The sequence below is a fragment of the Phycodurus eques genome, chromosome 14, assembly GCF_024500275.1.
Source record: "Phycodurus eques isolate BA_2022a chromosome 14, UOR_Pequ_1.1, whole genome shotgun sequence".
NCBI lineage: Eukaryota > Metazoa > Chordata > Actinopteri > Syngnathiformes > Syngnathidae > Phycodurus > Phycodurus eques.
In genome coordinates this window covers 21,338,111-21,365,589 of record NC_084538.1, presented here as the reverse complement: position 1 = coordinate 21,365,589, position 27,479 = coordinate 21,338,111, and the positions used below count along the sequence as shown (strand labels likewise).

At 44.3% G+C, this 27,479-nt stretch overlaps 2 protein-coding genes across 5 annotated transcripts in view; both read left to right on the top strand.

Annotated features, from left to right (window-relative positions):
• The window catches only part of LOC133412763 (apoptosis-stimulating of p53 protein 1-like), a 68,786-nt gene extending 64,820 nt beyond the window's left edge, over positions 1-3,966 (top strand). The window contains exon 24 of the mRNA XM_061696376.1: positions 5-3,966. Within this exon, the coding sequence (XP_061552360.1) occupies positions 5-46 (42 nt within the window). The 3' untranslated portion in view covers positions 47-3,966. The remainder of the gene's footprint in view (positions 1-4) is intronic.
• A 142-nt stretch (positions 3,967-4,108) lies between these two features.
• The window catches only part of syt14a (synaptotagmin XIVa), a 95,909-nt gene continuing 72,538 nt past the window's right edge, over positions 4,109-27,479 (top strand). The window contains exons 1-9 of one of the 4 annotated variants that reach the window (XM_061696387.1): positions 4,109-4,993; positions 12,731-12,893; positions 12,972-13,014; positions 13,101-13,240; positions 13,366-13,454; positions 13,545-13,778; positions 13,888-14,018; positions 14,117-14,203; positions 23,814-24,135. In XM_061696387.1, coding sequence (XP_061552371.1) covers positions 12,747-12,893; positions 12,972-13,014; positions 13,101-13,240; positions 13,366-13,454; positions 13,545-13,778; positions 13,888-14,018; positions 14,117-14,203; positions 23,814-23,920 — 978 coding nt within the window. In that variant the 5' untranslated portion in view covers positions 4,109-4,993; positions 12,731-12,746 and the 3' untranslated portion in view covers positions 23,921-24,135. Of the gene's footprint in view, positions 4,994-12,730; positions 12,894-12,971; positions 13,015-13,100; positions 13,241-13,365; positions 13,455-13,544; positions 13,779-13,887; positions 14,019-14,116; positions 14,204-23,813; positions 24,136-27,479 lie in introns of those variants that run through there. The other 3 variants (XM_061696385.1, XM_061696384.1, XM_061696386.1) reach the window with 3 other exon arrangements.

Sequence of the window (27,479 nt, the reverse complement as noted above, 5' to 3'; positions counted from 1 at the left end):
CCAGCTGTATCCAAGGATCAAACCCAGACAACGCTCACTGGCCTAGCCCACACCAGCAGTATCGGGCATAATCATAGGCAGGCAGAAAAGGAGAGAAGCAGCGTACGGTGGATGGAATGTGACGTGAAGCCGGATGCTCAATGAAAGAAGAGGGAAGGAACTTACTATTCAAACAAATATAATTTCAAATGCAACACTCCCGCAATTCTAACCACTTAGCATATGGAATAATTGTCCACAAAATGAGCAAAAAATAAATGAAAAGGGTTCAGCGACATGAGCGTTTCAGTTTAGATGAGAAAACGTTCCACATCTGTTCCTCAACACCGCATGGTCTTAAAATTATTGGATGCTGTTTCTTCGTAGAGAGTCAATATTTTGTCATTTTAAATCGACTTTATTTTTGTATGGTTTTAATCTGCTCAGAAATATAAACATCCAGGTGGCTTCTCTCATTATAATCTCATAACAGTATGTTATTGTATGGTATGTAACCTTTAAATTTACATGTAATGGCAAATGTACGACGGAAAGTTGGCATGGACAAGCAAGCTGTGGATGTGATGAGTGCGAATGTGAAGGGAGGGAGAATACAAATACAGTTTTTGATCGGCTTCGTGAAAGTGACACATTGTTGGTTCTGAAGTTGTCGATGGCGTGGAAAAAAAAAAAAAAAAGTCTTCTCACTCAAGCATGCACTGACGAAACACCGGCTTTGAAGTTTATATTAAATAAAACTAGGTAAACCTTTGGCACGGTGGACAACTGCTTAGCACATCTGCCACACAGTTCTGTGAACCCGGGTTCAAATCCGGCCTTGCGTGTGTGGCGTTTGCATGTTCTCCCCGTGCCTTGCGTGGGTTTTCTCCGCGTGCTCCGGATCCCTTCCAGATCCCACAAACATGCATGGTAGGTTAATTGAAGACTCTAAATTGCCCGTAGGTATGAATGTGAGATGCGAATGGTTGTTTGTCTATATGTGCCCTGCGATAGGTGGGCGATCAGTTCAGGGTGTACCCGGCCTCTCGTCCAGAGTTAGCTGTGAGGAGAAAGGGTACAGAAAATGGATGGAATGGATAGACAAAACTTTTTTTCTCATTTTTATGACGGATTGTCGAATACATTTGAATAAATCACCCATCCTACCCTGTCCAGTATCATGAAATGCTCTAATGCAGACTATTGCAATTTCAGTGAGCTCTGGACATTCTATCATTTGGAACAGGAGTGAGGAACTCTCTGACTGAATTCATTTTATGGCCAAAATTGAGCTGACTTACTAAGCGCCACTGAGAAGTCAGAAAGGAATCAACCACTAAAACAAATTTGCTAGTACTTCTACATAACCGTGTGCGTACGTATATATATATATATATGTGTGTGTGTGTGTGTGTGTGTATATACACACAGTGGGTACGGAAGATATTCAGACCCACTTAAATGTTTCACTCTTTTTTATATTGCAGCCATTTGCTAAAATCATTTAAGTTCATTTTCCCCCCCCACATTAATGTACACACAGCACCCCATATTGACAGGGGAAAAAAACAGAGTTGTTGATTTTTTTTTTGCAGATTTATTACAAAAGAAAAACTGAAATATCACACAGCCATAAGTATTCAGACCCTTTGCTCAGTATTTCGTAGAAGCACCCTTTTGAGCTAATACAGCCATGAGTCTTTTTGGGAATGATGCAACATGTGTTTCACACCTGAATTTGCCATTCCTCCTTGCAGATCTGTCAGGTTCAAGACACCTAAAACACTTAACCTTAGTGGTTTCCCATTTCCCATTTACACTCTCATTCAAACAGTTTTCATTCACACTGGCTCGTCAGAGGACTCCGCCGTCCTGTACGGAATTTAACTACGTCTGTCAACAGCTCGTTAGAGGACTCCGCCGTCCTATTCGGAATTTAACTACGACGCCACGAAACTTTCCTAGTTTCTTTATTTGACCCGCCATTGACTAGTATTCACAGGGTTTTTCAGGTTTCGCAAACCTTTTCCTTATTCATTCATACATTTTGAAATGAAAACTCAACTCACCCCTGTCTGTCTTCTCAGAGTACCGTCAACCTTCGGATTCCAGCTGGCGGGCCGATTTCAGTCCCGGAAAGGGTCTTTTGGACTCACTTTAAATGGAGTCCGCCACGGCCATGGTCTTTATACTGCAATCCACCCGCCCGCTGGATTCGTCGGGTATGTTGGTATCCGGCTCGAAGGACCAAGTAAATGGCAGGTTCAAGACACCTAAAACACTGAGTTTTGAGTTCTGAGTTCACTCTGCCGGATTCTCTCTTTTTATTACTTTAGGGCAGTTCCCTTGTTACATATGAGTTACAACGTCAAAAAGGTGGGGGCATACATGCTTGTTGATCAGCACATAACACTCTTTGTTGTGGTTGAGACAGTAGAAGAATTATATACTTCTTATCAAGACACAGAAAGACTCCTCTCAAATTTGTCCTTGCACATGCAAGCACATGACTCATCCTGTGGGAGAAAACGTTGCACGCAGTGATAAAACATTTCTCTAACTAGAAGTAAGCAGAAAAGCACAACACATGATAACTTATTTACATTATTCCATCAAGATCCTCTCCAGTTCTGACAGGTTGGATGGTGAAAATTGGTGGATAGCCATTTTCAGGTCTCTCCTGGAAATGCTCAATCGGGTTTAAGTCAAGGCTATTCAAGAACAGTCACAGAGTTGTTCTCAAGCCACTCCTTCGTTATTTTAGCTGTGTGCTTAGCGTCATTGCCTTGTTGGAAGGTGAACCTTTGGCCCAGTCTGAGGTCCTGAGTATTCTGGAGAAGGTTTTCGTCCAGGATATCCCTGTCCTTGGCTGCATTCATCTTTTCTTCCATTGCAACCAGTCGTCCTGTCCCTGCAGCTGAAAAACACCCCCACAGCATGATGCTGCCACCACCATGCTTCACTGTTGGGACTGTATTCGACAGGTGATGAGCAGTGCCTGGGTTTCTCCACACATGTCACTTAGAATTAAGGACAACAATTTCGATCTTGGTCTCATCAGACTAAATCTTATTTCTCACCATCTTGGAATCCTTCAGGTGTTTTTTTAGCTAACTCCATGCGGGCTTTCATGTGTCTTGCACTGAGGAGAGGCTTCCGTCGGGCCACTCTGCCATAAAGCCCCGACCCCACAGTGATCTTTGGGTTCTTCTTTACCTCTCTCATCAAGGCTTTTCTCCCCCGATTGATCAGTGTGGCCAGACGGCCAGCTCGAGGAAGGGTTCTGGTGGTCCCAAACGTCTTCCATTTAAGGATTATGGAGGCCACTGTGCTCTTAGGAACTTTAAGTGTAGCAGAATTTATTTTGTAACCTTGGCCAATACTTATGGTTGTGTGATATTTCAGTTTTTACTTTTTTTTTTTTTAAATCTGCAAAACTTTCAACAATTCTGTAATTTTTCTGTCAATATGGGGTGCTGTGTACATTAATGAGGGAAAAAATGAAGTTAAGTGATTTTTGCAAATGGCTGCAATATAACAAAGAGTGAAAAATTTAAGGGGGTCTGAATACTTTCCGTACCCAATGTGTGTATATGTGTCTCTATATATATATATATATATATATATATATATATATATATATATACACACGTGCGCGTGTGTGTGTACACACACGTACATATATTTTCATGCACTGAACTCAAAGGTGTGTATTTGTGTGTGTGTGTGTGTGTGTGTGTGTGTGTGAAAAGTTGCTAAATGATTAAATGTGAAAACAGCTCCAATTCAATTCACTTTTTCTCATCAATTATATGGAATTCATTGTTGAGTTTATTAAAAAATATATATTATTGTACCAAACTTGTGTCAAGAATGTATTGCTCACATACGGTTGCCACACAATGTTCATTTAGGATTTGACCCCGAACAACAATTCCTTGTGTATAAGAACAATAAATACAACATGATGTGCATACTGTAATCTGAAACAATTGGTGTGTTTTATGTGACTATAATTTAAAACAGTATCTGGCTATACAACAGAAGAATGCTCGAGAAAAATACTATTAAAGCCGTTTGCCCTTGGAGCTTGGTTAAACAGCTTTGGAACTGATCAGATCTGATGTCAGTGAAGAAGAGGTTTATCAGTGGAGTAAAACACTGAAAGATTTTATGTTAGTAAGTATAATTGATTCCTCCCATGGGGTTTTTGCAGGACTGGAATGGTTGAATAAATTATTTCTAATATCCCTCTGAAATCAGAGAGAACAGTTATGACCAAGCACATTTAATTTTGAAATGCTATGTCAGATTTTAATGCATTTTTCTATGTGATGTCCTGAAAGATTCTAGCATCTGCCATAACTAAGTAACTGTCGGGTTAATAAGCTTCAGTGAACCTGACTTCAGCCGTTAAAAGGTACGTTGGAACCTATGGGGAGAGATAAATCTCAAAATTATTTGCATGTGCTTTTCAAACCCACCAATATATCTGCGATTGACATGTGTTTTGTTTTTCTGTAGTTATTTTTATTTTTTTATGTTGTGTGTGCTTTTATCATGACTTATCATTTGTAAATATTCAACTGTGCCTGTGAATTGTTGAAGGTGTGTGTGCGGATCAGCGGGGATTTACCTCGGCTAAGCAAAAGTAGAGAAATGGGAAAGTATTTATGAATCAAGAAATGTGGACAAGAGAGTATAAAATATAAAAGAAATATTCATGTACGGGTAAACATTTCAATTGGAAATGGTAACTTGAAGGGCAATTGATTGATGGATGATTATGAAGTGCAAAATATGAGAGAGTAGCTAATTACAGCGAGATTTAAGCCAATATCTTTATTTAAAACTATGTATATATTTGGTTTTATCAAAGCGGACAGTTTTAAAATGCAAGACAGTAGTAGCAGTAAACATTACAGACCACAGGGTGGCGATAGTGAGTTATCCTTTTACAAACCGCCTTTAAGCACAAAGAAGAAGCCGAACCACAACATTATGACTATTGATGGTAAGTAGGGGGAAATCGTCTCTTTCTTGCTATTTAACCTCCACTGCCACGTGGGACCTCTTCTGCTTCAAATGATATGGAGTTTTCCTTGCTTTTTTTTTGTTTTTTTTGTTTGTAGCGGTTATTTGTTGTGGTAGTTCAGCGAGGAGGCGACCTTCACTTTGCTGGTGCTTATGGGACAGTTCCGCTATTTACCTCAACACTTCAATTGACAAAACACGTTTTGATAGCATACATTTCTATCTGGTGTTTAATACAAGAACGATTTGGTTAAGATGAGTGTACTCGTCTCCTTTGAGAAGACTGTTTGTAACTTTGTGAGTTGTAAGCCGCCTCAGTGTTTCTCTGAGCAGTTCTTAAAACTTGCAGTGTAATAAAGACGATTTCATTTGTCACTGAAAAGAGGCCACAGAAGCATAATATTTGTTTATGTTTCAAGGAACAACCTGTTTCAGGGCGGCACGGTGGATGACTGGTTTGCACATCTGCCTCACATTTCAAATGTGGAGTTTGCATGTTCTCCAGTTTCCTCCCACACCCCAAATATATGCAGGGTAGGTTAATTGGGCACTTGAAATTATCTGTAGGTTGTTTGCTTATTTGTGCCCTGCGATTGGCTGGCGACCAGTTCAGGGTGTACCCCGCCTCTCGCCCGGACATAGCCGGGGTAGGCTCCAGCACGCCCCGCGACCCTGCATGAGGAGAAGCAGTGCAGACAATGGATGGATGGAAGCACAACGCAAAATTGATACCTCGAACCTATTTCATAGTCAGAGCGGTAAATCATGCAGTTCTGCTGAAGAGCAGCTCTGAGACGCTTCTCAATAGAATGCAGTACAAACTACATTTAATATTCAAATATGCAGTTTTGATTAGAGTCATTTGCATGTGTTTCACCCTGGTATAATTATCAAGAAATAATTATTATTCATGAGTCTAGAGTCAACTTTCATCAAATAAAAATGTTTATTAACGGTATAAGCAATGTTTTAAGGGGCGTTAGACTATCCTTTACTGTCAAGGTAAACACTGTCAAGGTAAACACTGTTGATATGAACAATAATAATAAATAATATATAGTTCTCTTTAAGTGCGTGATGAGGGCATAATAGGAAAAACACACACACTGCAGATCCAGGTTGACCAGGTAAACGAACTTGAAGAAAAGCAAACGCTCCACCATTATCCCAGTCCCCAAGAAACCTGCAAATTCAGGACTGAATGACTACAGACCTGTTTTCTTGACATCTGTGGTCATGAAGTCCTTTGAACTCCTCGTGCTGGACCACCTCAAGAGCATCACAAGACCCCTGCCGGACTCCCAGACTAACACGAACACCGCACTGCAAACGCTGGCTGACCAAATAAGTGAACTTGATACAAGGCAACCAGATTCACCCCCTCATTATTTTTGGGGACAGTGACCGACTGGTTCGCACATCTGCCTAACAGTTCTAAGGACCCGGGTTCAAATCCGGCCTCACCTGTGTGGAGTTTGCATGTTCTCCCCGTGCATGCGTGGGTTTTCGCCAGGTACTCCGGTTTCCTCACACATCCCGAAAACATGCGTGGTAGTTCAATTGAAGACTCTAAATTGACCGTAGGTGTGAATGGGAGTGTGAGTAGTTGTTTGTTTATATGTGCCCTGCGATTGGTTGGCGACCAGTTCAGGGTGTTCCCCGCCTCTCGGCCAGAGTCAGCTGGGATAGGCTCCAGCACGCCCGTGACCCTAGTGAGAATAAGCGGTATGGAAAATGAATGAATGAATACACAAAGCAAAACTCAACCACGAACCCACTAAATACAAGCAGAAAGCTTCTCTGACCACTGGTTAATTCACTTAATACCAACATACAGGAACAAACTTAAATGTGCAAAGCCTGTGGTGAACAGAGTGAAGTGGAACTTCAAGACTGTTTAGACTGCACAGACTGGAGTTTTCTTTGAAACTTCAACTGGCAGCCTGGATGAATATGTGGGGGCACTGTTACATCCTAAATCAGCTTCTGCGAAGACGTGCGTGCGTGTGTGTGTTTGTACACCAACTAAGACATCTCTCATGTTCAATAACAATACAGTCCCCTCCAAAAGTAACCGGGGAAGAAGGGCCTCGGTCAGAAAGGTATACAAGAACCCTATGGTCACTAAGGCAGAGCTCCAGTGTTCCCTTGCGGAGATACAACCATCGAGAAGGTCAACCATTGCTAACGCACTCCACCAATCAGGCCTTTATTGTAGAGTGGCCAGACAGAAGCCACTTCTCACTAAAAGGCACATATATGGCAGCCCGCTTGGAGTTTGCAAAAAGCACCTTAAGGATTCTCAGACCTGCAGAAACAATATTCTCTGGTCTGATGAAAGCAAAAGAAAACATTTTGGCCTGAATTGCAAGTGTCATATCTGGAGAAGAAGAGGCACTGCTCATCACCTGGCTAACACCATCCCTACTGTGAAGCATGATGGTGGCAGCATCAGGCTGTGGGGCTGTTATTCTGCTGCAGGGAACTGTGCGACTAGTTCGCATAGAGGGTAAGATGACAGCTGCCAAGTATAGAGAAATTCTTCAAGAGAACTTGCTCCAGAGTGCTCTCGAACTAAGACTAGGGTGTCGATTCACCTTTCAACACGACAATGACCCAAAGCACACAGCCAAGATCACAAAGGAGTGGCTTCAGGAGCTGCCTGTGAATGTCCTTGAGTGGCCCAGCCAGAGCCCGCATTTGAATCCAATCGAACATCTCTGGAAAGACCTAAAAATGGCAGTCCACCGACGCTGCCCATCCAACCTGACTGACCTTGAGAGGATCTGCAGAGAAAAATGGGAGAAAATGCCCCAAAACAGGTGTGCCAAGCTTGTAGAGACATACCCAAGACGTGAAGCTGTGAATGCTGCCAAAGGTGCTTCAACAAAATATTACACCATGGGTGTGAATACTTATGTACCTATTATGATTACATTTTCAATAAGTTTGCACAACTGTCTGAAAATAAGTTTTTACTTAGTCATTATGTGATATTTTGGCGGCCACATCCCAAAAACATGCATTAATTGGAGACTCTAAATTGCCCGTAGGTGTGACTGTGAGTGCGAATGGTTGTTTGTTTGTATGTGCCCTGCGATTGGCTGGCAACCAGTTGAGGGTGTACCCCGCCTCCTGCCCGATGACAGCTGGGATAGGCTCCAGCACGCCCGCGACCCTAGTGAGGAGAAGCGGCTCAGAAAATGGATGGATGGATGGATGGACGTTAAATAAATGAGATAAGGATCAACAAAAGCAATAAAAACAGATAAGTAAGGATGAGAGGAGTGCTGTGTCACGACCACGTGACCACCCACACAGCTGCTGGAAGGCAACGGGTTCTCGGAAAGAGGTAGATGTTTGTTTGTAGCAATTCTTATCATTGTTTTTGTCTACACAGTAATTATAGTATGACTATTTTATGCTACAGAAACACAAAATATTTTCTGTGAGCATTTTACAACCATGCTGCACCCATTCCTCTGCCAAATGCCTCATTTACGTGCCGTCATTTCCTTCTACATGTGCTGGCCATCAAGTGGGCCAGCACCAAGAAAGGAATCAGATGTTCACTAAATACAAAAAAATAAACTTAATCAGGATTTCATCATCTTCTCTAGTATTGGTTTGGGTGAAAATAAGATTTTTAAAACAAAAAATAGTTGTGGATTCCAGTTGATATAAATTGAGTTTTTAGGGCAAGTGATGTCATGAGAAACATCACTGTAATTTTGATGTCAACTTGGAATTTTCGAAATTTTGGCCTGTATAAGTTTATGGGCGGATACTTTTTTTCCTCACAATGTTGTTGTTTTTTTCCCTTTTCACATAGAGGTACAAAAATGCAAACATACATTTAACTAATTTACCACATATAAAGCACATAAAATAAAAACTAAATGAAGTACACCTCATCTTAACACAGACTGACTTAGCCACAGGGAACAGTCATGTTATCACACATCTGAGGTAACAAGTCTCAGGCTCCAGTGATTCCTTGCACAGTAGTTAGAATTATTCAGGTCCAAGATAATTCAATTATGGTTGCCAGATTTTGTGGAATTGGATCACTTTTTGATGTAGAATCTTCTTTTCCTTTTGGGTTTTCCCATTAGGGGTCGCCACCGCGTGTAATCCTTTTCCATGTAAGCCTATCTCCTGCATCCTCCTCTCTAACACCAACTGTGCTCATGTCTTCCCTCACGACATCCCTCAACTTTCTCTTTGGTCTTCCTCTTGCTCTCTTGCCTGGCAGCGCCATCCTCACATCCCTCTACCAATAATACTCAGTATCTCTCCTCTGGACATGTCCAAACCATCGAACTCTGCTCTCTCTAACTTAGTCTCCAAAACATCTAACCTTGGCTGTCCCTCTGATGAGCTTATTTCAAATTTTATCCAACCTGGTCACTCCTAGAGCGAACCGCAACATCTTAATTTCCACCACCTCCAGCTCTGCTTCCTGTTGTCTCTTCAGTGTCTCTAATCCATACATCATGGCTGGCCTCACCACTGTCTTATAAACTTTGCCCTTCATCTTTGCAGACTGTTCTGTCACATAACACACCTGACACCTTCCTCCACCCATTCCAACCTGCTTGGACCCGTTTCTTCACTTCCTGACCACACTCACCATTGCTCTGGACTGTTGACCCCAAGTATTTAAAATCATCCACCCTTGCTATCTCTTCTCTTCCCCCACCACCCCTCTCATTCATGCACATATATTCTGTCTTACTTCGGCTAATCTTCATTCCTCTGCTTTCCAGTGCATGCCTCCATCTTTCTAACTGTTCCTCCACCTGCTCCCTGCTTTCACTGCAGATCACAATGTCATCTGCAAATATAATGGTCCACGGGGATTCCAGTCTAACCTCATCTGTCAGCCTATCCATCACCACTACAAACAGGAAGGGGGTCAGGGCTGATCCCAGAAGAAGTCCCACCTCCATCTTAAATTCATCTGTCACACCTACAGGACACTTCACAACTGTTTTGCTGCCCTCATATGTGTCCTGTAATATTCTAACATACTTCTCTGCCACTCCAGACTTCCACATGCAATACCACAGTTCTTCTGTGTCATTGGCTTTCTTTAGAGCTACAAAGACACAATGTAGCTCCTTCTTTTTTTAAACCTGGTCCTGTTCAACTGCATGGTCTTGCAGAATGGTGGATCTGTATGCCTTTGTGCTGGAACAGCTTTGCTGTGCAATAGGGGAGTTTGAAATACTCCCTCTGCTTAAATTATTTAATTATTCTGATGTTTATTGAAAATGCAGCCGGAGATCTTGATTTGCCAAGTATGTCCAAAAAACACACAAGGAATTTGTCTCCGGTAGTTGGAGTCGCTCTAGTACAACGACAGTCAGTCAATTGACAGAGAACACTTTTGAGACATAAAGACATTGACAAAAAACAGTCACTGAGCAATGAGGGGTTAATACTTATCTGGTAATGCATTTACCATTTAAAATTATTTATTTATTTATTTATTTTTGACAATTGTGCAAAAGATGCAGAGTCCTCTAGCTCTTAGAGCAGTTCGAATGACTAATATTGCAATAGTCCGGTGCAATGACCATTGTGCAAAGGGCGCCACGACTTCAAGGAGTTTATGCAGTTTAAAGTGACGAGTACCGCGATAATCTGGGACAATGTTGATTGTGCAAATGTTGCAGATACCCCTCAATCAGTGTGCAAATGAAGCAGATGCTACTCTGGCATAAGTGGCCAGTATTGGTCAACAACAGATATGCAAATAGTGCAGCGTGGCGAGACTACTACAGTGAGTGCACGAGTAATATATATTTGGTGAGGGTGAGGTATGACGGTCAAAGGACAATAATGACCTGCCACCGTCACCCCCACCCGCACCCAGGCCAATCAGCTCCCCAAAGGATACGTGAATGTATGTAGTGCATTAAAAATCTGCGGGAGAGAAGCATGCCGTGTCAGAGAGTGCATAGACACCCGGCCAAGTGTCCGGCCCTGCCCCTCCCCCACAGACGGGTGTATGATGCATTAAAACTGGAGGACTGGCAGAGCAGTTAAGAAGGGGGTGTCCGAATCAGGGCGACCCCCGACCCCGGCCCCAAACAACCCCCGACTCCCCCTGCAACCTTTCTAACTTCCCCCTGACTAATCATTGCCACTTCCTGGTCCACCACACTTGCCTCTTCTACTCTTCCTTCTCTCTCATTTTCCTCATTCATCAGCTCCTCAAAGTATTTTTCCATCTATCCAGCACACTTTTGGCACCAGTCAACAAATTTCCATCTCTATCCCTAATCACCCTAACGTGCTGTACATCCCATCTCTGTCCATCTGTCTGGCCAACCTGTAGAGATCATTTTCTCCTTCTTTAGTGTCCAACCTGGCATACATGTCATCATATGCCTCTTGTTTAGTCTTTGTCACCTCTACCTTTGCCCAACGTCACATCTCAATGTGTTCCTCTCTACTCCTTTTGGTCCTCTCAGTGTCTCTTCTAAGCTAACCTCTTGTATGATATCCTGGACTGTGAGGTTCCACCACTAAGTCTCATTCTCCCCTTTTCTACCAGAAGATGCACCATGTACTCTCTTGCCTGTCTCTCTGATCACATTGGTTGTAGTGGTCCATCTTCTGGAAGCTCCTCCTGTCCACCAAGAGCCTGTCTCAGCCATTCCCGAAAAGCCGCACATCACTCTTCCTTTCTCAACTTCCGCCACATGGGTTTCAGCTCTGCCTTTGTCTTCTTAATCTTCCTCCCCACCACCAGAGGCATCTTACACACCACCATCCTATGCCGTCGAGCCACACTCTCCCCTACCACTACCATACAGTCAGTAACCTCCCTCAGATTACATTGTCTGCACAAGATGTAATCCACCTGCGTTCTTCTATCTACGATTTTGTAGATCACCCCATGTTCCTGCCTTTTCTGGAAGAAATTGTTCACTACAGAAATGTCCATCCCCTTTTTGCAAAGTCTACCACCATCTGTCCCTCCAAGTTCCTTTCCTGGATGCCAAACTTACCCCATCACTTCTTCACCATCATCTTTCCTTCACCAAATGTCCATTACATTCTCCACCAATCACGACTCTCTCTCTGTTTGGATGCTCAGAACTACTTCGTCTAGCTCCTCCCAAAATTTCTCTTTCACCTCTCGGTCACATCCTACCTGTGGGGCATAGCCACTAATCACATTATACATAACACCCTCAATTTCAAGTTTCAGCCTCATCACTCTATCTGATACTTGTTTCACCTCCAAGACATATCTTGGCAAACTCTCCCTTTAAAATCACCATTACAAACCATTTCTCTTCCCATCTACACCATGGTAAAATAATTTAAACCCTACCCCTAAACTTCTAGCCTTGCTGCCTTTCCACCTGCTCTCCTGGACACACAATATATCAACCTTTCTCCTCATCATCATGTTAACCAACCCCTGAGATTTTCCTGTCATATTCCCAACATTCATTGTCCCCACATTCAGTCCGAGGCTCTATGTTTTCCTCTTCTCTTTCTGCCCAAGAACCCACTTTCCACGTCTCCTTCGTCTTCTCGAATGTTAAATTCTTCTGTGAGACTATAATCTTTGGGTTATCAACAAAACTGACATTATCATTGGCTTTAAGACACAGTACCACAGACTGTTTAGTTAATAGTCAATCTGATTGTTAATTTAATTAACTAGGAATGTGTTGATAACTTTTCAATTCAGGTCAAGCTGTCACAACATGGCTGAACATTTCCACATAAACACACCCTTACTGGAGAGTGCTGCAATGTCCAAACGTGTGGGAACCACTGTGTATCTGAAAATGGAGAATTCCCAGCCCTCTGGTTCTTTCAAGATCCGCGGCATTGGGTACTTATGCCAACAGGTATATACGTTCCATATATACAAAAGCATGCATTATCAACCTAATTACCCTATTTCATGTACATTCTTTTGTCTGCAGCTTATGTCGGATACAAAGGACAAAGGATTTGTCTGCTCCTCAGGTGACATCTCTTACAGAGCCTTATTGTCACTGAATATTCATACCATACAATAGACGGTTGAGTTGTGACATGATGTTGTATTTCAGGTGGTAATGCTGGAATGGCAGCTGCCTATGCCACCCAAAAAATGGGTATGCCAGCCACCATAGTAATTCCCTCATCAACACCTCACTTTGTTGTCCAGAGACTTGAGGATCAAGGTGCTACTGTCAAGATAGTGGGCAAGGTAAAGCTCTTTACATGTCAATTTGGACCTCGATAGGCTGTTTTCGTTGAATTATTTTGTATTTGAAACTTACAGAAATAGAAAATATTTTTTTGAATGAAAAATATAAACAACCCTCTACACAGGTTTGGGATGATGCTAACGCTGAGGCTCTTAGACTAGTCGAAACAGAGGGACTTGCCTATGTGTCCCCGTTTGATCATCCCCTTATATGGTAGATAGCAATCACTTATTCTAGTATCACCACTTCAGTTCCCCTACATACTTAATATTTCCAATGTTCTTTCTGCTAAACACACAAAAGGAAGGGAAATTCTAGTCTGATCACAGAAGCTGCAGCCACTCTCGGTCCAACTGTCAAGCCTGGAGCAGTGCTGATATCAGTGGGTGGAGGTGGGCTCCTCTGTGGGGTTGTCCAGGGCCTGAAGGACGTAGGCTGGATGGATGTTCCCGTCATCGCCATGGAAACAGTTGGTGCAGACTGTTTGAATGCTTCAGTTAAGGCAGGAAGGATAGTCACCTTGGATGACATCACCAGGTCAAATGACTTCTTTGGGCTTGCCTGAATAGCTAATAATGTCTCATTTGACACTCATCATAGGCTTGCTGAATTCAAAATTTCCCTCTTTTTCTTTATCACTCCCCAGTGAAGCTAAAAGCCTTGGAGCAAAGACAGTTTGTGTGAAAGCATTTGAGTACAGTCAGAGCAATGAGGTCACAATCATTTCTGAAGTGGTGACTGACCAGCAGGCTCTTCATGCTATGGAGACATTCCTGGGTGAGTTTCTTTTGGAAAGGGTGTTAAGGTTTAAGCCATTTTGTTAAACTAAACTATGAAGAAGGTGAAACGAGCCTAGTTTTTTGTGGCCTTTGTAGATGAGGAACATGTACTTGTGGAAATGGCATGTGGAGCAACACTTGCAGCTGTCTACAGTGGAGTTGTGCACCGATTACAGGCTGAAGGTAAGTCATCACTTTAATATGGATTTCTTAAGTGCTAAAGCACATATCCAATTGGTATCCATCAGTTCTGTTCACTTAGTGAAAAAGACAAGAGGCAGAAAATCACATCCACACAAGCGCCAGGATTTTACACTTTGTCCGGGTACTCCGGTTTCCTCCCTCCTTATATAGTGGGGGAGGGCCGACTCATGCCAGAAACCCAAGTGCGTACTTTGGCCTCGTTTTAGCCACGCCCTCAGTACAACTCAGTACAACTGAGGTGGTGAAAAAGTGAAACGCTATTTCTCAACAATTCAGTACGAAATTTTTCTCAGTCTTTGCACATTATCAGCACTTTTATGTATTTAGAAACAAAATGAAAATTGACTGGGTCTTTAGCATAATCTTAACGAAAACAACAAGACCTCCTCTATTTGTGGGAGACTAAGTCCGACCATGAATATCGACTTTCCGCCAAAATCCATCCATCCATCCATTTTCTGAGCCGCTTCTCCTCATGAGGGTCGCGGCCGCGGCGGAGCCCATCCCAGCCATCATCGGGCAGGAGGCGGGGCACACCCTGAACTGGTTGCCAGCCAATCGCAGGGCACATAAAAACAAACAACCATTCGTACATAAATAAAAATCCATCCATCCATCCATTTTCCATGTAGGTTTGGATTTTTTTTCTCCCTTAATAATAAAAACTTTAATTTAAAAACTGCATTTTGTGTTTACTTGTGTTGACTTTAATATTTTGTTTTTATTATCAGAAACATTCAAGTGTAATTTATTTTGATAATTGAAATATCCATCCATCCATTTTCTGAGCAGCTTATCCTCACCAGGGTCACGGGAGTGCTGGAGCCTATCCCAGCTAACTTCGAACAGGAGGCGGGGTACACCCTGAACCGGTTGCCAGCCAATCGCAGGGCACATATAAACAAACAACCATTCGTACATAAATAAAAATCCATCCATTTTCTGTACCGCTTCTCCTCACTGGGGTCGCGGGCGTGCTAGACTCTATCCCAGCTATCTTCGGCCGAGAGGAGGGGTACTGGTCGCCAGCCAATCGCAGGGCACATGTAAACAAACAACCATTCACACTCACATTCACACCGAGGGGAAATTTACTGTCTTCAATTAACCTACCACGCATGTTTTTGGGATGTGGAAGGAAACCGGAGTGCCCGGAGAAAACCCATGCAGGCACGGAGAGAACATGCAAACTCCACACAGGCGAGGACGGGATTTGTTCTTGTTCTTTCGGTCACGACCCACATCTCGTGACCATAGGTAAGGGTAGGAACGTAGATCGACGGGTAAATTGAGCTTTGACTTTCGGCTTAGCTCCTTCTTTACCACAACGGACTGATACAAAGTCCACATCACTGCAGACGCTGCACCGGTCCGCCTGTCGATCTCCTGTTCCATTCTTCCCACACTCGTGAACAAGACCCCAAGATACTTGAACTCCTCCACTTGGGGCAGGATCTCATCCCCGACCTGGAGAGGGCATGCCACCCTTTTCCGACTGAGGACCATGGTCTCAGATTTGGAGGTGCTGATTCTCATCCCAGCCGTTTCACACTCTGCTGCGAACCACTCCAGTGAGAATTGGAGATCACGGCTTGATGAAGCGAACAGAACCACATCATCTGCAAAAACCAGAGATGCAATTCTGAGGCCACCAAACCGGACCCCTGTACGCCACGACTGCGCCTAGAAATTCTGTCCATAAAAGTTATGAACAGAATCGGTCACAAAGAGCAGCCTTGGCGGAGTCCAACCCTCACCGGAAACGAGTCCGACTTACTGCCGGCAATGCGGACCAAGCTCTGACACCGGTGGTACAGGGTAAGGGATTCGGTACCCCATACTCCGAAAGCACCCCCTACAGAACTCCCCGAGGGACACGGTCGAACGTGACACGGTCCCACGATACACAGTGTTGGTGATGCACTGCTTTCCCCTCCTGAGACGCCGGATGGTGGACCAGAATTTCCTCGAAGCCGTCCGGAAGTCTTTTTCCATGGCCTCACCGAACTCCTCCCATGCCCGAGTTTTTGCCTCAGCGACCACCAAAGCTGCATTCCGCTTGGCCAGCCGGTACCCATCAGCTGCCTCAGGAGTCCCATAGGGCCTTTTTGGCCTGCAGAAATATGGCCTTTTTGACGGCATCCCTCACCGTTGGTGTCCACCAACGGGTTCAGGGATTTCCGCCACGACAGGCACCTTACGGCTGCCTCAGCGATAGAGGCGCGGAACATGGTCCACTCGGACTCAATGTCCCCCGCTTCCCCCGAGACGTGGGTGAAGTTCTGCCGGAGGTGGTAGTTGAAACTCCTTCTGACAGGGGATTCTGCCAGACGTTCCCAGCAGACCCTCACAATACGTTTGGGCCTGCCACGTCGGACCGGCATCTTCCCCCACGATCGGAGCCAACTCACCACCAGGTGGTGATCAGTTGACAGCTCCGCCCCTCTCTTCATCCGAGTGTCCAAGACACGCGGCCACAAGTCCGATGACACGACCACGAAGTCGATCATCAAACTGCAATCTAGGATGTCCTGGTGCCAAGTGCACGTGTGGACATCCTTATGCTTGAACATGGTGTTCATTATGGACAATCCGTGATGAGCACAGAAGTCCAAGTTCCTTCCAATCACGCCCTTCCAGGTCTTACTGTCATTGCCCACGTGAGCATTGAAGTCCCCCAGCAGAATGATGGAGTCCCCAGCGGGAGCGCTCTCCAGCACCCCTTCCAAGGACTCCAAAAAGGGTGGGTACTCTGAACTGCTGTTTGGCGCGTAGACACATACAAAAGTCAGGACCCGTCCCCCTCCACCCGAAGGCGGAGGGATGCTACCCTCTCGTCCACCGGGGTGAACCCCAGCGTACAGGCGCCGATCTGGGGGGCAATAAGTATACCCAGACCTGCTCGGCGCCTCTCACCGCGGGCAACTCCAGAGTGGAAGAGAGTCCGACCCCTTTCAAGAGGACTGGTACCAGAGCCCAAGCTGTGTGTGGAGGCGAGTACGACTATATCTAGTCGGAACTTCTCGACCTCACACACCAGCTCAGGCTCCTTCCCTGCCAGAGAGGTGACATTCCACGTACCTAGAGCCAGCTTCTGTAGCCGGGGATCGGATCGCCAAGGTCCCCGCCTTCGGCCACCGCCCAGCTCACACTGCACCCGACCCCTATGGCCCCTCCCACAGGTGGTGAGCCCATGGGAAGGGGGACCCATGTTACCCTTTCGGGCTGTGCCCGGCCGGGCCCCATGGGTGCAAGCCGGCCACCAGGCGCTCGCCTTTGAGCCCCACCTCCAGGCCTGGCTCCAGAGGGGGGACCCGATGACCCGCGTCAGAGCAAGGGGAAACGTCTTCCTGAATTGTTTGTCATCATAGGGGTTTTTGGAGCTGTGCTTTGTCTGGTCCCTCACCTAGGACCTGTTTGCCATGGGTGACCTTGCCAGGGGCATAAGTCCCCAGACACCTTAGCTCCTAGGATCATTTTGACACACAAACCCCTCCACCATGATAAGGTGACAGCTAAAGGAGGGGTAAAAAATATAATTTGATAATTTAATATGATTTAATTTCATTTAAGTATATATAAAGATTGTCCTTTGGTTTTATCTAAAATGTTTGTAGGAGTAACTGTATTCTGGTCTAGCATAGCCAAGTCCGTTGTCCGTAAACAGCCATAATTAGCCCGGCCATTCTGATCACCTTCTGCCGCCAAGCTGCCATAGGCAGAGGCTCTTTGGCCTCCAGGGAGGTAGCTCATAAAACCCACAAAATCAGGAGTTCCAAATATTTGAATACTGTGAAGAAATCACCATTTAATTCTCTGTTTTTGTAGAAAAAAAAAAAAAATTAGGGTCACATTAAATCAATCAAAATATAGTACTTACGATATGTTAATCTTCAGTATTTGGTTGGGAATCCCTTTGCTTTAATCACTGCCTGGATGCGCTGTGGCATTGAGGAGCCCAGATTTCCTTGATGCTTGCTGTCAGTTCTTTGTTTTTGAGTCTGGTGCCTCTAATTTTCCTCGTTAATTCCGCATAGATTCTCAATTGGGTTTAGATCCGGCGAGTTGGCTGGCCAGTCAAACACTGTGACGGCATGGGCATCAAACCAGGATTTGGTGCTGGAAGATTAAATCTGCATCTCCATGCAGATCCTCAGCTGAAAGAATCACAAAGTCATCTAAAACATTCCGGTAGACTGTTGTGGTGACCTTGGATTTAAGAATGCAGAGTTTACCAACACCTGCACTGGACATTGCACCCCAAATCATGACTGACTGTGGATATTTCACACTGGACCTCAAGCAGCTTGGGCTCAGTTCTTCACCCGTCTTCCTCCAAATCCTTGGACCTTGATTCCCGAATGAAAGGCACACTTTACTTTCATCGGAAGAGAAGACCTTAGACCACTGGCCAACAGTCCAGTCCTTCTTCTCCTTGGCCTAATTGAGACTCTTCCCTACGTTGGCTCAGGCTCAGAAGTGGCTTGACTCGAGTAACCCGACAGTTGTAGCCCAGCTCGTGGAAGCGTCTGAATATGATAGGTTTTTGAAGCTGTGACTCCCGCCTCATTCCACTCTTTCTGGATCTCTGCTAGATTCTGGAATCTTCTCTGTATGATAATCTGCTGAAGCCTACGGTCATCTCTTTTGCTGGTGCATCTTCTCCTGTCACATTTTGTCCTTCCACGAGACTTTCCATTGATATGCTTGGACACAACACGCTGTGAACAGCCAGCCTCCTTAGCTATGAACCTTTGTGGCTAACCCATCCTATGGAGGGTATCAATGATGGTCTTCCTGACAATTGTCAAGTCTGCAGTCTTCCCCATATTGAACCCAACTGAGACAATTGAACCAAACTGAAGCAATTTAATGACACCTGGGGAAACCTGTGCAGGTGCTTTGAGTTTAGTAGATGATTAGTGTGTGACACTCAGTTGAAAACATTTATGGCCTGCACAATTTGGGCAGATTTCTGCACAGAATTAACATTTTTGGGAATTCCTGATTTTATGGGTTTTATGAGCTGGAAGCCCAAATTATGTAAAAATAAACAAATACTTGAATTTTTTTACATTTGAGCCCTGAATCTATAATCTATGAAAGTTTAACTTTTTGAATGGATTTATGGAGTCACTGATGGTGTAGTGGTACACTCGCCTGACTTTGGTGCGGGCAGCGTGGGTTCAGTTCCCACTCAGTGACGGTGTGAATGTCGGTGCGAATGGTTGTCCGTGTCTATATGTGCCCTGCGACAGACTGGCGACCAGTTCAGGGTGTAGTCCGCCTTTCGCCCAAAGTCTGCTGCGATAGGCTCCAGCGAACCTAACCAGGATAAGCGGTGTCGAAAATGGATGAATGGATTTATGGAAATAAATATTCCATTATATATATATATATATATATATATATATATATATATATATATATATATATATTTTTATTTTGTTTCTTGGTTTTTTGGAAAGGGTCTGTATACTTACAAAGGTGCAATTGACATGAAAATTTCACCAGATGTTGGGAGGGACCCAAGTAATCCATACATACAAATAAACTCAGAAATTAAGTTGTGTGTAATAATGTGAAGGGACACAGGGAAAAATTATTGAACACGCCAACTGGTATTTATTTAATACTTTGTACAAAAGCCTTTCTTTGCAATATGACAGCTTCAAGACGCCTCCTGTATGGAGAAACTAGTCGCATGCATTGCTCTGGTGTCATTTTGGCAAATTCCTCCACACAAGCAGTCTTCAAATCTTGAAGGTTCCGTGGGTTTCTTTTATAGACCTTGAGCTTCACTTCTTTCCATAGATTTTTTTATTGGATTCAAGTCAGGTGATTTTCTGGGCCATTCTAGCAGCTTTATTTTTTTTCCTTGAAATCAATTGAGAGTTTCCCTGGCAGTATGTTTTGGACCATTATCCTGCTGAAATGTCCACCTTCTTTCATTTTCATCATCCTCGTAGATGGCAGCAGATTTTTGTCAAGAATGTCTCAGTAGATTTGCCCATTCATCCTTCCTTCAGTAATGTGAAGTTTACCAGTACCATTTTCCGAAAAGCAGCCCCACACCATCATGTTCCCACCTCCGAACTTCACTGTTGGTATGGTGTTTTTAGGGTGATCTGTAGTCCCATTTCTCCTCCAAATGTGGTAATATGGCATCCAAAGAGTTAAATTTTGCTCTCATCAGACCAGACTATATTCTCCCATTATATAACTGGCATGTCCAAATGTTGTTCAGGAAACTTTAAACAAGCTTTGATATGCTTTTTTTTTTCAGTAATGGGGTCTTGTTTGGTGAGCGTGCATACAGGCCATGGCGGCGGAGTACTCACGATTTTCCTTGTGACAATAGTACCTTATAATTCCAGGTCTTTTTGAAGCTCTCCACAGGTGGTCCTTGGCTCTTGGACAACTCTTCTGATTATTCTTTGCACTCCTCTGTCAGAAATCCTGCGAGGAACACTTGATCAAGGCAAATTTATGGTGGTATGATTGGCTTTCCACTTACGTATTCTGGCCCCAACTGTGCTCACTGGAACATTCAGAAGCTTAGATATGCGCCATCGGCATAGTGCATCTTGTAACTGGTCAATTTTGGCTGTTAAAAGCTTGGCAGTAAAATAAAATGGGTACACCAGAGGACCACAGCCAGGCCCCCCTCAATAACATTGATCTAGAGCCGCCACTGCTGTGCAAATTAGTTTATCATGTGCCGTTTGTAACGTCTGGACGTTGTATCTCGGTACCGTTAGATAACTGAAGACCCCTTCAGTTGAGTCATTAGGTAAGAAGAGTCTGGAGCCAGAGCTGTACAGCTACACACATAGTATCGGTCAAATCTAATTACTGAAGGTGTTGATGAATAATAACAATAGGAGGTTTACAGGTAAAAAACCCAATTAACTATCAGAATCAGAATCATCTTTATTTGCCAAGTATGTCCAAAACACACAAGGAATTTGTCTCCGGTAGTTGGAGCCGCTCTAGTACAACAGACAGTCAATTTACAGAACACTTTGGAGACATAAAGACATTGACAAAAAACAATTGTGCAAAAAGATGCAGAGTCCTCTAGCACTTAGAGCAGTTCGAATGACTAATATTGCAATAGTCCGGTGCAATGACCATTGTGCAAAGGGCGCCGAGTGACGAGTAGTGCGATCTTCTGGGACAATGTTGGTTGTGCAAATGTTACAGATACTCCTCAAAGAGTGTGCAAATGGAGCAGATCCTACTCTGGCATGAGTGGCCAGTATATGCAAATAGTGCAGCATGGCGAGACAACGACAGTGAGTGCACGAGTAACACATAATTGGCCCCACAGAAATGTGACAACAAACTCAGTCAAAAAAAATTGCCAGCTTGTTGAAATGGAATTATAGGTTAGGTGTTTAAGAAGTTGATCGCAAGAGGGAAGAAGCTGTTGGAATGTCTGCTAGTTCTAGTTTGCATTGATCGGTAGCGCCTACCTGAGGGAAGGAGCTGGAAGAGCTGGTGACCGGGGTGCGGAGGGTCCGAGAGGATATTGCACGCCCTTGTTCTGGCAGCGTGCAAGTCCTCAATGGTGGATAGGGGGTTACCGACAATCCTTTCAGCAGTTTTGATTGTCCGTTGCAGTCGGAGTTTGTCCTTTTTTGTAGCAGCACCGAACCAGACTGTGGTGGAAGAACACAGGACTGATTCGATTACCGCTGTGTAGAACTGTCTCAGCAGCTCCGGTGGCAGGCCGTGCTTTCTCAGAAGCCGCAGGAAGTACATCCTCTCCTGGGCCTTTTTGAGGACGGTGTTTATGTTAGTCGCCCACTTCAGGTCCTGAGAGATTGTAATTCCCAGGAACTTGAAGGTCTCGACGGTTGACACAAGGCAGCTGGACAACGTGAGGGGCAGCTGTGGCAAAGGATGCCTCCTGAAGTCCACGATCATCTCTACAGTCTTGAACGTGTTCAGCTCCAGGATGTGTCGGCCGCACCACAGCTCCAGCCGCTCCACTTCCTGTCGATATGCAGACTCGTCACCGTCCTTGATGAGGCCGATGACGGTGTCATCTGCAAACTTCCGGAGTTTGACAGTCGGATTCGCTGAGGTGCAGTCGTTCGTGTAGAGAGAGAAGAGCAGCGGTGAGAGGACACAACCTTGGGGCACCCCAGTGCTGATGCTGCGTGTGGATGAGGTGGCCTCCCCCAGCCTGACCTGCTGTGTCCTGCCCGTCAGAAAGCTGTAAATCCACTGGCAGATGGTGGGTGAGACGCTGAGCTGGAGAAGCTTGGATGGAAGGAGTTCAGGGATGATGGTGTTGAACGCTGCGCTGAAGTCCACAAACAGGATCCTCGCGTAGGTCCCTGCACTGTCGAGGCGTTCTAGGATGAAGTGCAGTCCCATGTTGACTGCATCATCCGCAGACCTGTTCGCTTGGTAGGCAAACTGCAGGGGGTCCAGCAGGGGACCTGTGACACTCTTGAGGTGGTCCAGTACGAGACGTTCAAAGGACTTCATGACCACAGATGTCAAAGCGACAGGCCTGTAGTCATTCAGACCCGAGATTGCAGGTTTCTTGGGGACTGGAATGATGGTGGAGCGTTTGAAACAGGATGGAACTTCGCACATTTCCAGAGATCTATTGAAGATCTGAGTGAAAACTGGAGCGAGCTGGTCCGCGCAGACTTTGAAGCAGGATAGGGACACATGGTCCGGGCCTGCCGCTTTGTTAATCTTTTGTTGTTTGAAGATGCGTCTCACTTCCTGTTCATGAATGGTTAACGCAGAAGTCAGAGGTGTGGTTGTGGTCGCGGGTGCGGCCGGGAGGGTGTGTGGTGTGAAACTGTCCTTTTCAAATCTGCAATAGAAGGTATTCAAGTCGTTGGCTCGTGTGTTATTGTTCTCAGTTTGGGGGGATCGTCGCTTGTAATTAGTCAGCGATTGGAATGCATGCCAGACTGATTTTGAGTCGTTCGCGCTAAACTGTTTTTCCAACTTTGCTGCATAGATCCTCTTTGCAATGTTAATTTCTTTCGTCAGCTGGTTTCTAGCTCGATCATACAGGGCCCTGTCCCCGCTCTGATATGCGTCCTCCTTAGCTTGGCGAAGCTGCTTAAGTTTAGCAGTGAACCACGGCTTGTTGTTCTTGAATGTGCGAAACGATTTTGTTGGTACACAAACCTCTTCACAGAAACTGATATAGGATGTGACAGTGTCCGTATATTCATCCAGGCTGCCAGCTGAATTTTCAAAGACACTCCAGTCTGTGCAGTCTAAACAGCTTTGAAGTTCCATCTTGGCTTCATTTGTCCACTTTTTCACTGTTTTCACTGTAGGCTTCGCGCATTTAAGTTATTGCCTGTACGTCGGTATTAAGTGAATTAAGCAGTGATCAGACGAGCCCAGGGCTGCACGAGGTTTTGCACGGTATGCGTTTTTTACCGTAGTGTAGCAGTGGTCTAAAGTATTATTTTCCCTCGTAGGACAGTCGATGTGCTGCTTGTATTTAGGGAGTTCGTGGTTGAGTTTAGCTTTGTTAAATCTAAACTATGGTACCCTGTTAAAGCTAAACTATGGTACCCTAATGATGTGTGATTCATTTTAGGTCATCTACCGCTTCCCTTGGGCCCCCTGCTGGTAATAGTGTGTGGAGGCGGTAACATCGACGCAGAGCAACTGTCCATTCTCAAACAGAAGCTGCAGAGAAACTAAATGTTTTGGAGAGTAGTAAGTGTAGTTAGCACAACAGGAAATAATATATTGTAAGAGATAAGTGAACATAGCTGTCAATTTATAAATGTATGCAAGAAAAGTAAGCTTTTGAAGTGGTTTTGATTAACTCAATTTAAAAAGTTGATAACATTGTACAGTATTATGTATATTTTTTGACGTATTTTTGGGTTTCCAATAAAAGATCAATTACCATGCCTGCCCACTTGGTAGAGTCAGAGTCCATTATTCTGGCCCAATCACATCCTTTTGCTGTTTACCAGTCATTGTTTTACAAAAAAAAAAAACCACTTTACTGCTCCTCAGTATTTTGTTTTCTTGTTGATTTGAGGGCTTGCTTTATTGGCTGTTCTTTGTCTTTTGATCACAATAAATATTTAAAGAGACAATAAATATTTAAATATACAGCTGAATGGTGTCTGTTTTGCATGTGACATCAGATCCACAAGTTTCCTTTTCCAGTCGTGCAGTCAATTCAAATTATGCCTCGGAGGCAATTGCTAGGGAAACGAAACTCTCAATATTAGTGATGAATGGTAGGAGTCTGTCAATTACTGTAATGCATTTGTTATAAAATTGGCAACTGGAATCTGACTCGAGTAGGGAGTCGAGTCAGATAACTATTGGACTGATAACTGTGGTCCCGATATTGGGGAGTGGGGGGAGGGGTGGAATGACATCACACTCATCGGTCCGAAAACCAAAAAACTGGACCGATAACGACCCGTATCATTCCAATATCAACCTGCTGCACACTGGTCACTACTCGCCAGCCTTTTGTATTGACTGCACCTTACAGTCATGGATTTTATGACCAAAATTCTTTGCTTACGACACCAAAAATACACGTGGTCAATATACGCAGTAAATTAGCTGATGTTCACCAGAACTTGCTGAAATTACAACCATCCAGAGACTTTGAGTTCATCACTGCGACACTCGGGGCAAGACCCAGTGGCCTACGGAGCAGCAGACTCTCTTCGCGGTGTTCTAGCAGTTAACGTAACAACAGCAAACGCTGCTCCTAAGCATCTTCTTTTACAACTTTAGCTCACTGGACAATATATTGGAATTATTTACAATTGACATTAACATCAAAATACACTATGGTCCTCCTTCGTTTGGCAGGGAAATATGCAAGCGGGTATTCACTATGCGCGTATGCCGGCTTGCTCGATCAGCACCAACACGCGCCCCCGGCGCGCTTCGCCAGCCACGAGGTCAAATGTCTTTAAATAAACATGAACATAAATGATCACCCGTTCTTATATTGTTTTAAAAAAACAAATATTTTAACCTGTGTAGTTTGAGAAGAAAAATCATTTAGTTATCAGTGCTATAGTATTGGTAAAATAACGAAGGACATTAATACATCACATCTAAATCTCAATCTTATTGTACAACCCCAATTCCAATGAAGTTGGGACGTTGTGTTAAACATAAATAAAAACAAGATACAATGATTTGCAAATCATGTATTTAATTGAATACACTACAAAGACAAGATATTTAATGTTCAAACAGATTAATTTTATTGTTTTTACCAAATAAGAGACAGGTCTGGACTGCAGGCAGGCCAGTCTAGTACCCGCACCCTTTTACTACGAAGCCACGCTGTTGTAACACGTGCAGAATGTGGCTTGGCATTGTCTTGCTGAAATTAGCATGAAAAAGACGTTGCTTGGATGGCACCATATGTTTCTCCAAAACCTGTATGTACCATTCAGCATTAATGGTCAGTCCAGTCTTGTACCCGCACCCTTTTACTACGAAGCCACGCTGTTGTAACACGTGCAGAATGTGGCTTGGCATTGTCTTGCTGAAATTAGCATGAAAAAGATGTTGCTTGGATGGCACCATATGTTTCTCCAAAACCTGTATGTACCTTTCAGCATTAATGGTGCCTTCACAGATGTGTAAATTACCCATGTAGCAGACATGCACGCCGCAACTTTGAGGCGTCACAGAGACTCGCGACCACCTGAGAACCCCCACTCCTCCACGGTGCCCTGCTGTGAGACGGCGACTAGGACAGGGCCTGGTGTACGTCAAGTGGACCTTAACCTAATTAGCAGCTTCCCGTCAAATCTTGATTCCTGTCTTCAAAAGACTCCTTCCCCGACCAAAAGATTGGAGGGACACTCCCTTCAAGCAGACTGTGGTTAATATTCACCCATGCGCGTGAGGCGCCACCCAATGGCGTTGAGAAGAGGAACTACAAGCAGTACTTGTGGACGTGCATTTGTTTGACAACAGACGATAGAATGTCCGTTTTTATCCCTTGCAAACATATTCAACATATAAATATTCTAAATGTATGCCTTGGTGTCTCAATTCTCAGTTGACAGGTCCTCTGCATGATTTTGCTGTTCAGGATTTGAAATCAAACAGTACGAAATGTTGTATTGAACAATAAGCAACCCGTCTGCCACGACCGTAGTTTAAACAATGATTCTATGCGTGAGAGTACAAAGTTGGGAGTGTTTGAGATTATTATTTTAAAACCTATTTACTCAAATTTGTGGACAAGATTCAGTCTGGTGGGCGTGGTCTTCTCCAAGTCGGCACACTCTCTTCCTCCGCCCCGCCACTGGGGTATTTAACTCTAAACTCACACCTTTCTCGGGAGAACTAGAGTTGAGTTGAGTTGAGGCTTCTTTTCCGTTCTCCTCGTACCTGTGCTGGCAGCTCGCCAGGCACCTCCGGATGCCACGGCGGGCCCAAGATGGCAGCGTTTTCGATCGAAGCAGCACGGTGTGTTCCTCACAGACACATTCACATCTCCTCCATGTTTGATGCAAGGGATCAGGTGCAGTGCGATGTTACTTTTGTTGCCTACTAACAGGTCGACTCCGATACTGCAAAACAAAAGCACAAATGTGTTGTCATGGTAACTGTCTCATTTGTGGGGGATCTAGTTTTGTACTTTCTTGGGTCCTGATTGACTTGGGCCTCTAACAGCGATGCTGTGGCTCACACTTGAGACCTCCAACCAGCTCCCCTCTTTGATTCCTCTGTTCACACAATTCAGAATGTAATAACAGCAAGAGAAGGCCATTTGTGAAGAAATTGTGTATGAATGCTGAAGAGTTGACATGCAATTGAAATGCTGTGCAATTAAAGGGGACGTTTGAGAGTGAATGTGGTGAATACAATGGTATAACTGATTCAATTTCCCCATTCAAATGAATTGAAATGATATCAACTGTTGTAGCGCCCCCTCAAAAACAGTACGGCATTGCATATACAAAATAAAAGAATTTTGTAAAGTGTCATTACTGGATGTATTACAGTGTTATGGATGTGGGCCCTTAAGGGGTGTGGCCTACCAAGTGATGTCATGAGCCAGAGTCAGGTTGGATGGTTAGTCTGCGTGTGAGTGTCTGGCCGTGAGTTGTGGCCTACAACAGCTCCTTGAGAGTGTTTTCATTTTGTATTTGTGTGTTTATGACTGTCCTCTTCAATAAACATCTGAAAGGGTGTTGGCGACTGTGACTCTATTTGAAGTTACCGCTGAAGTTGTTGCTTGAATGGGTCGAAT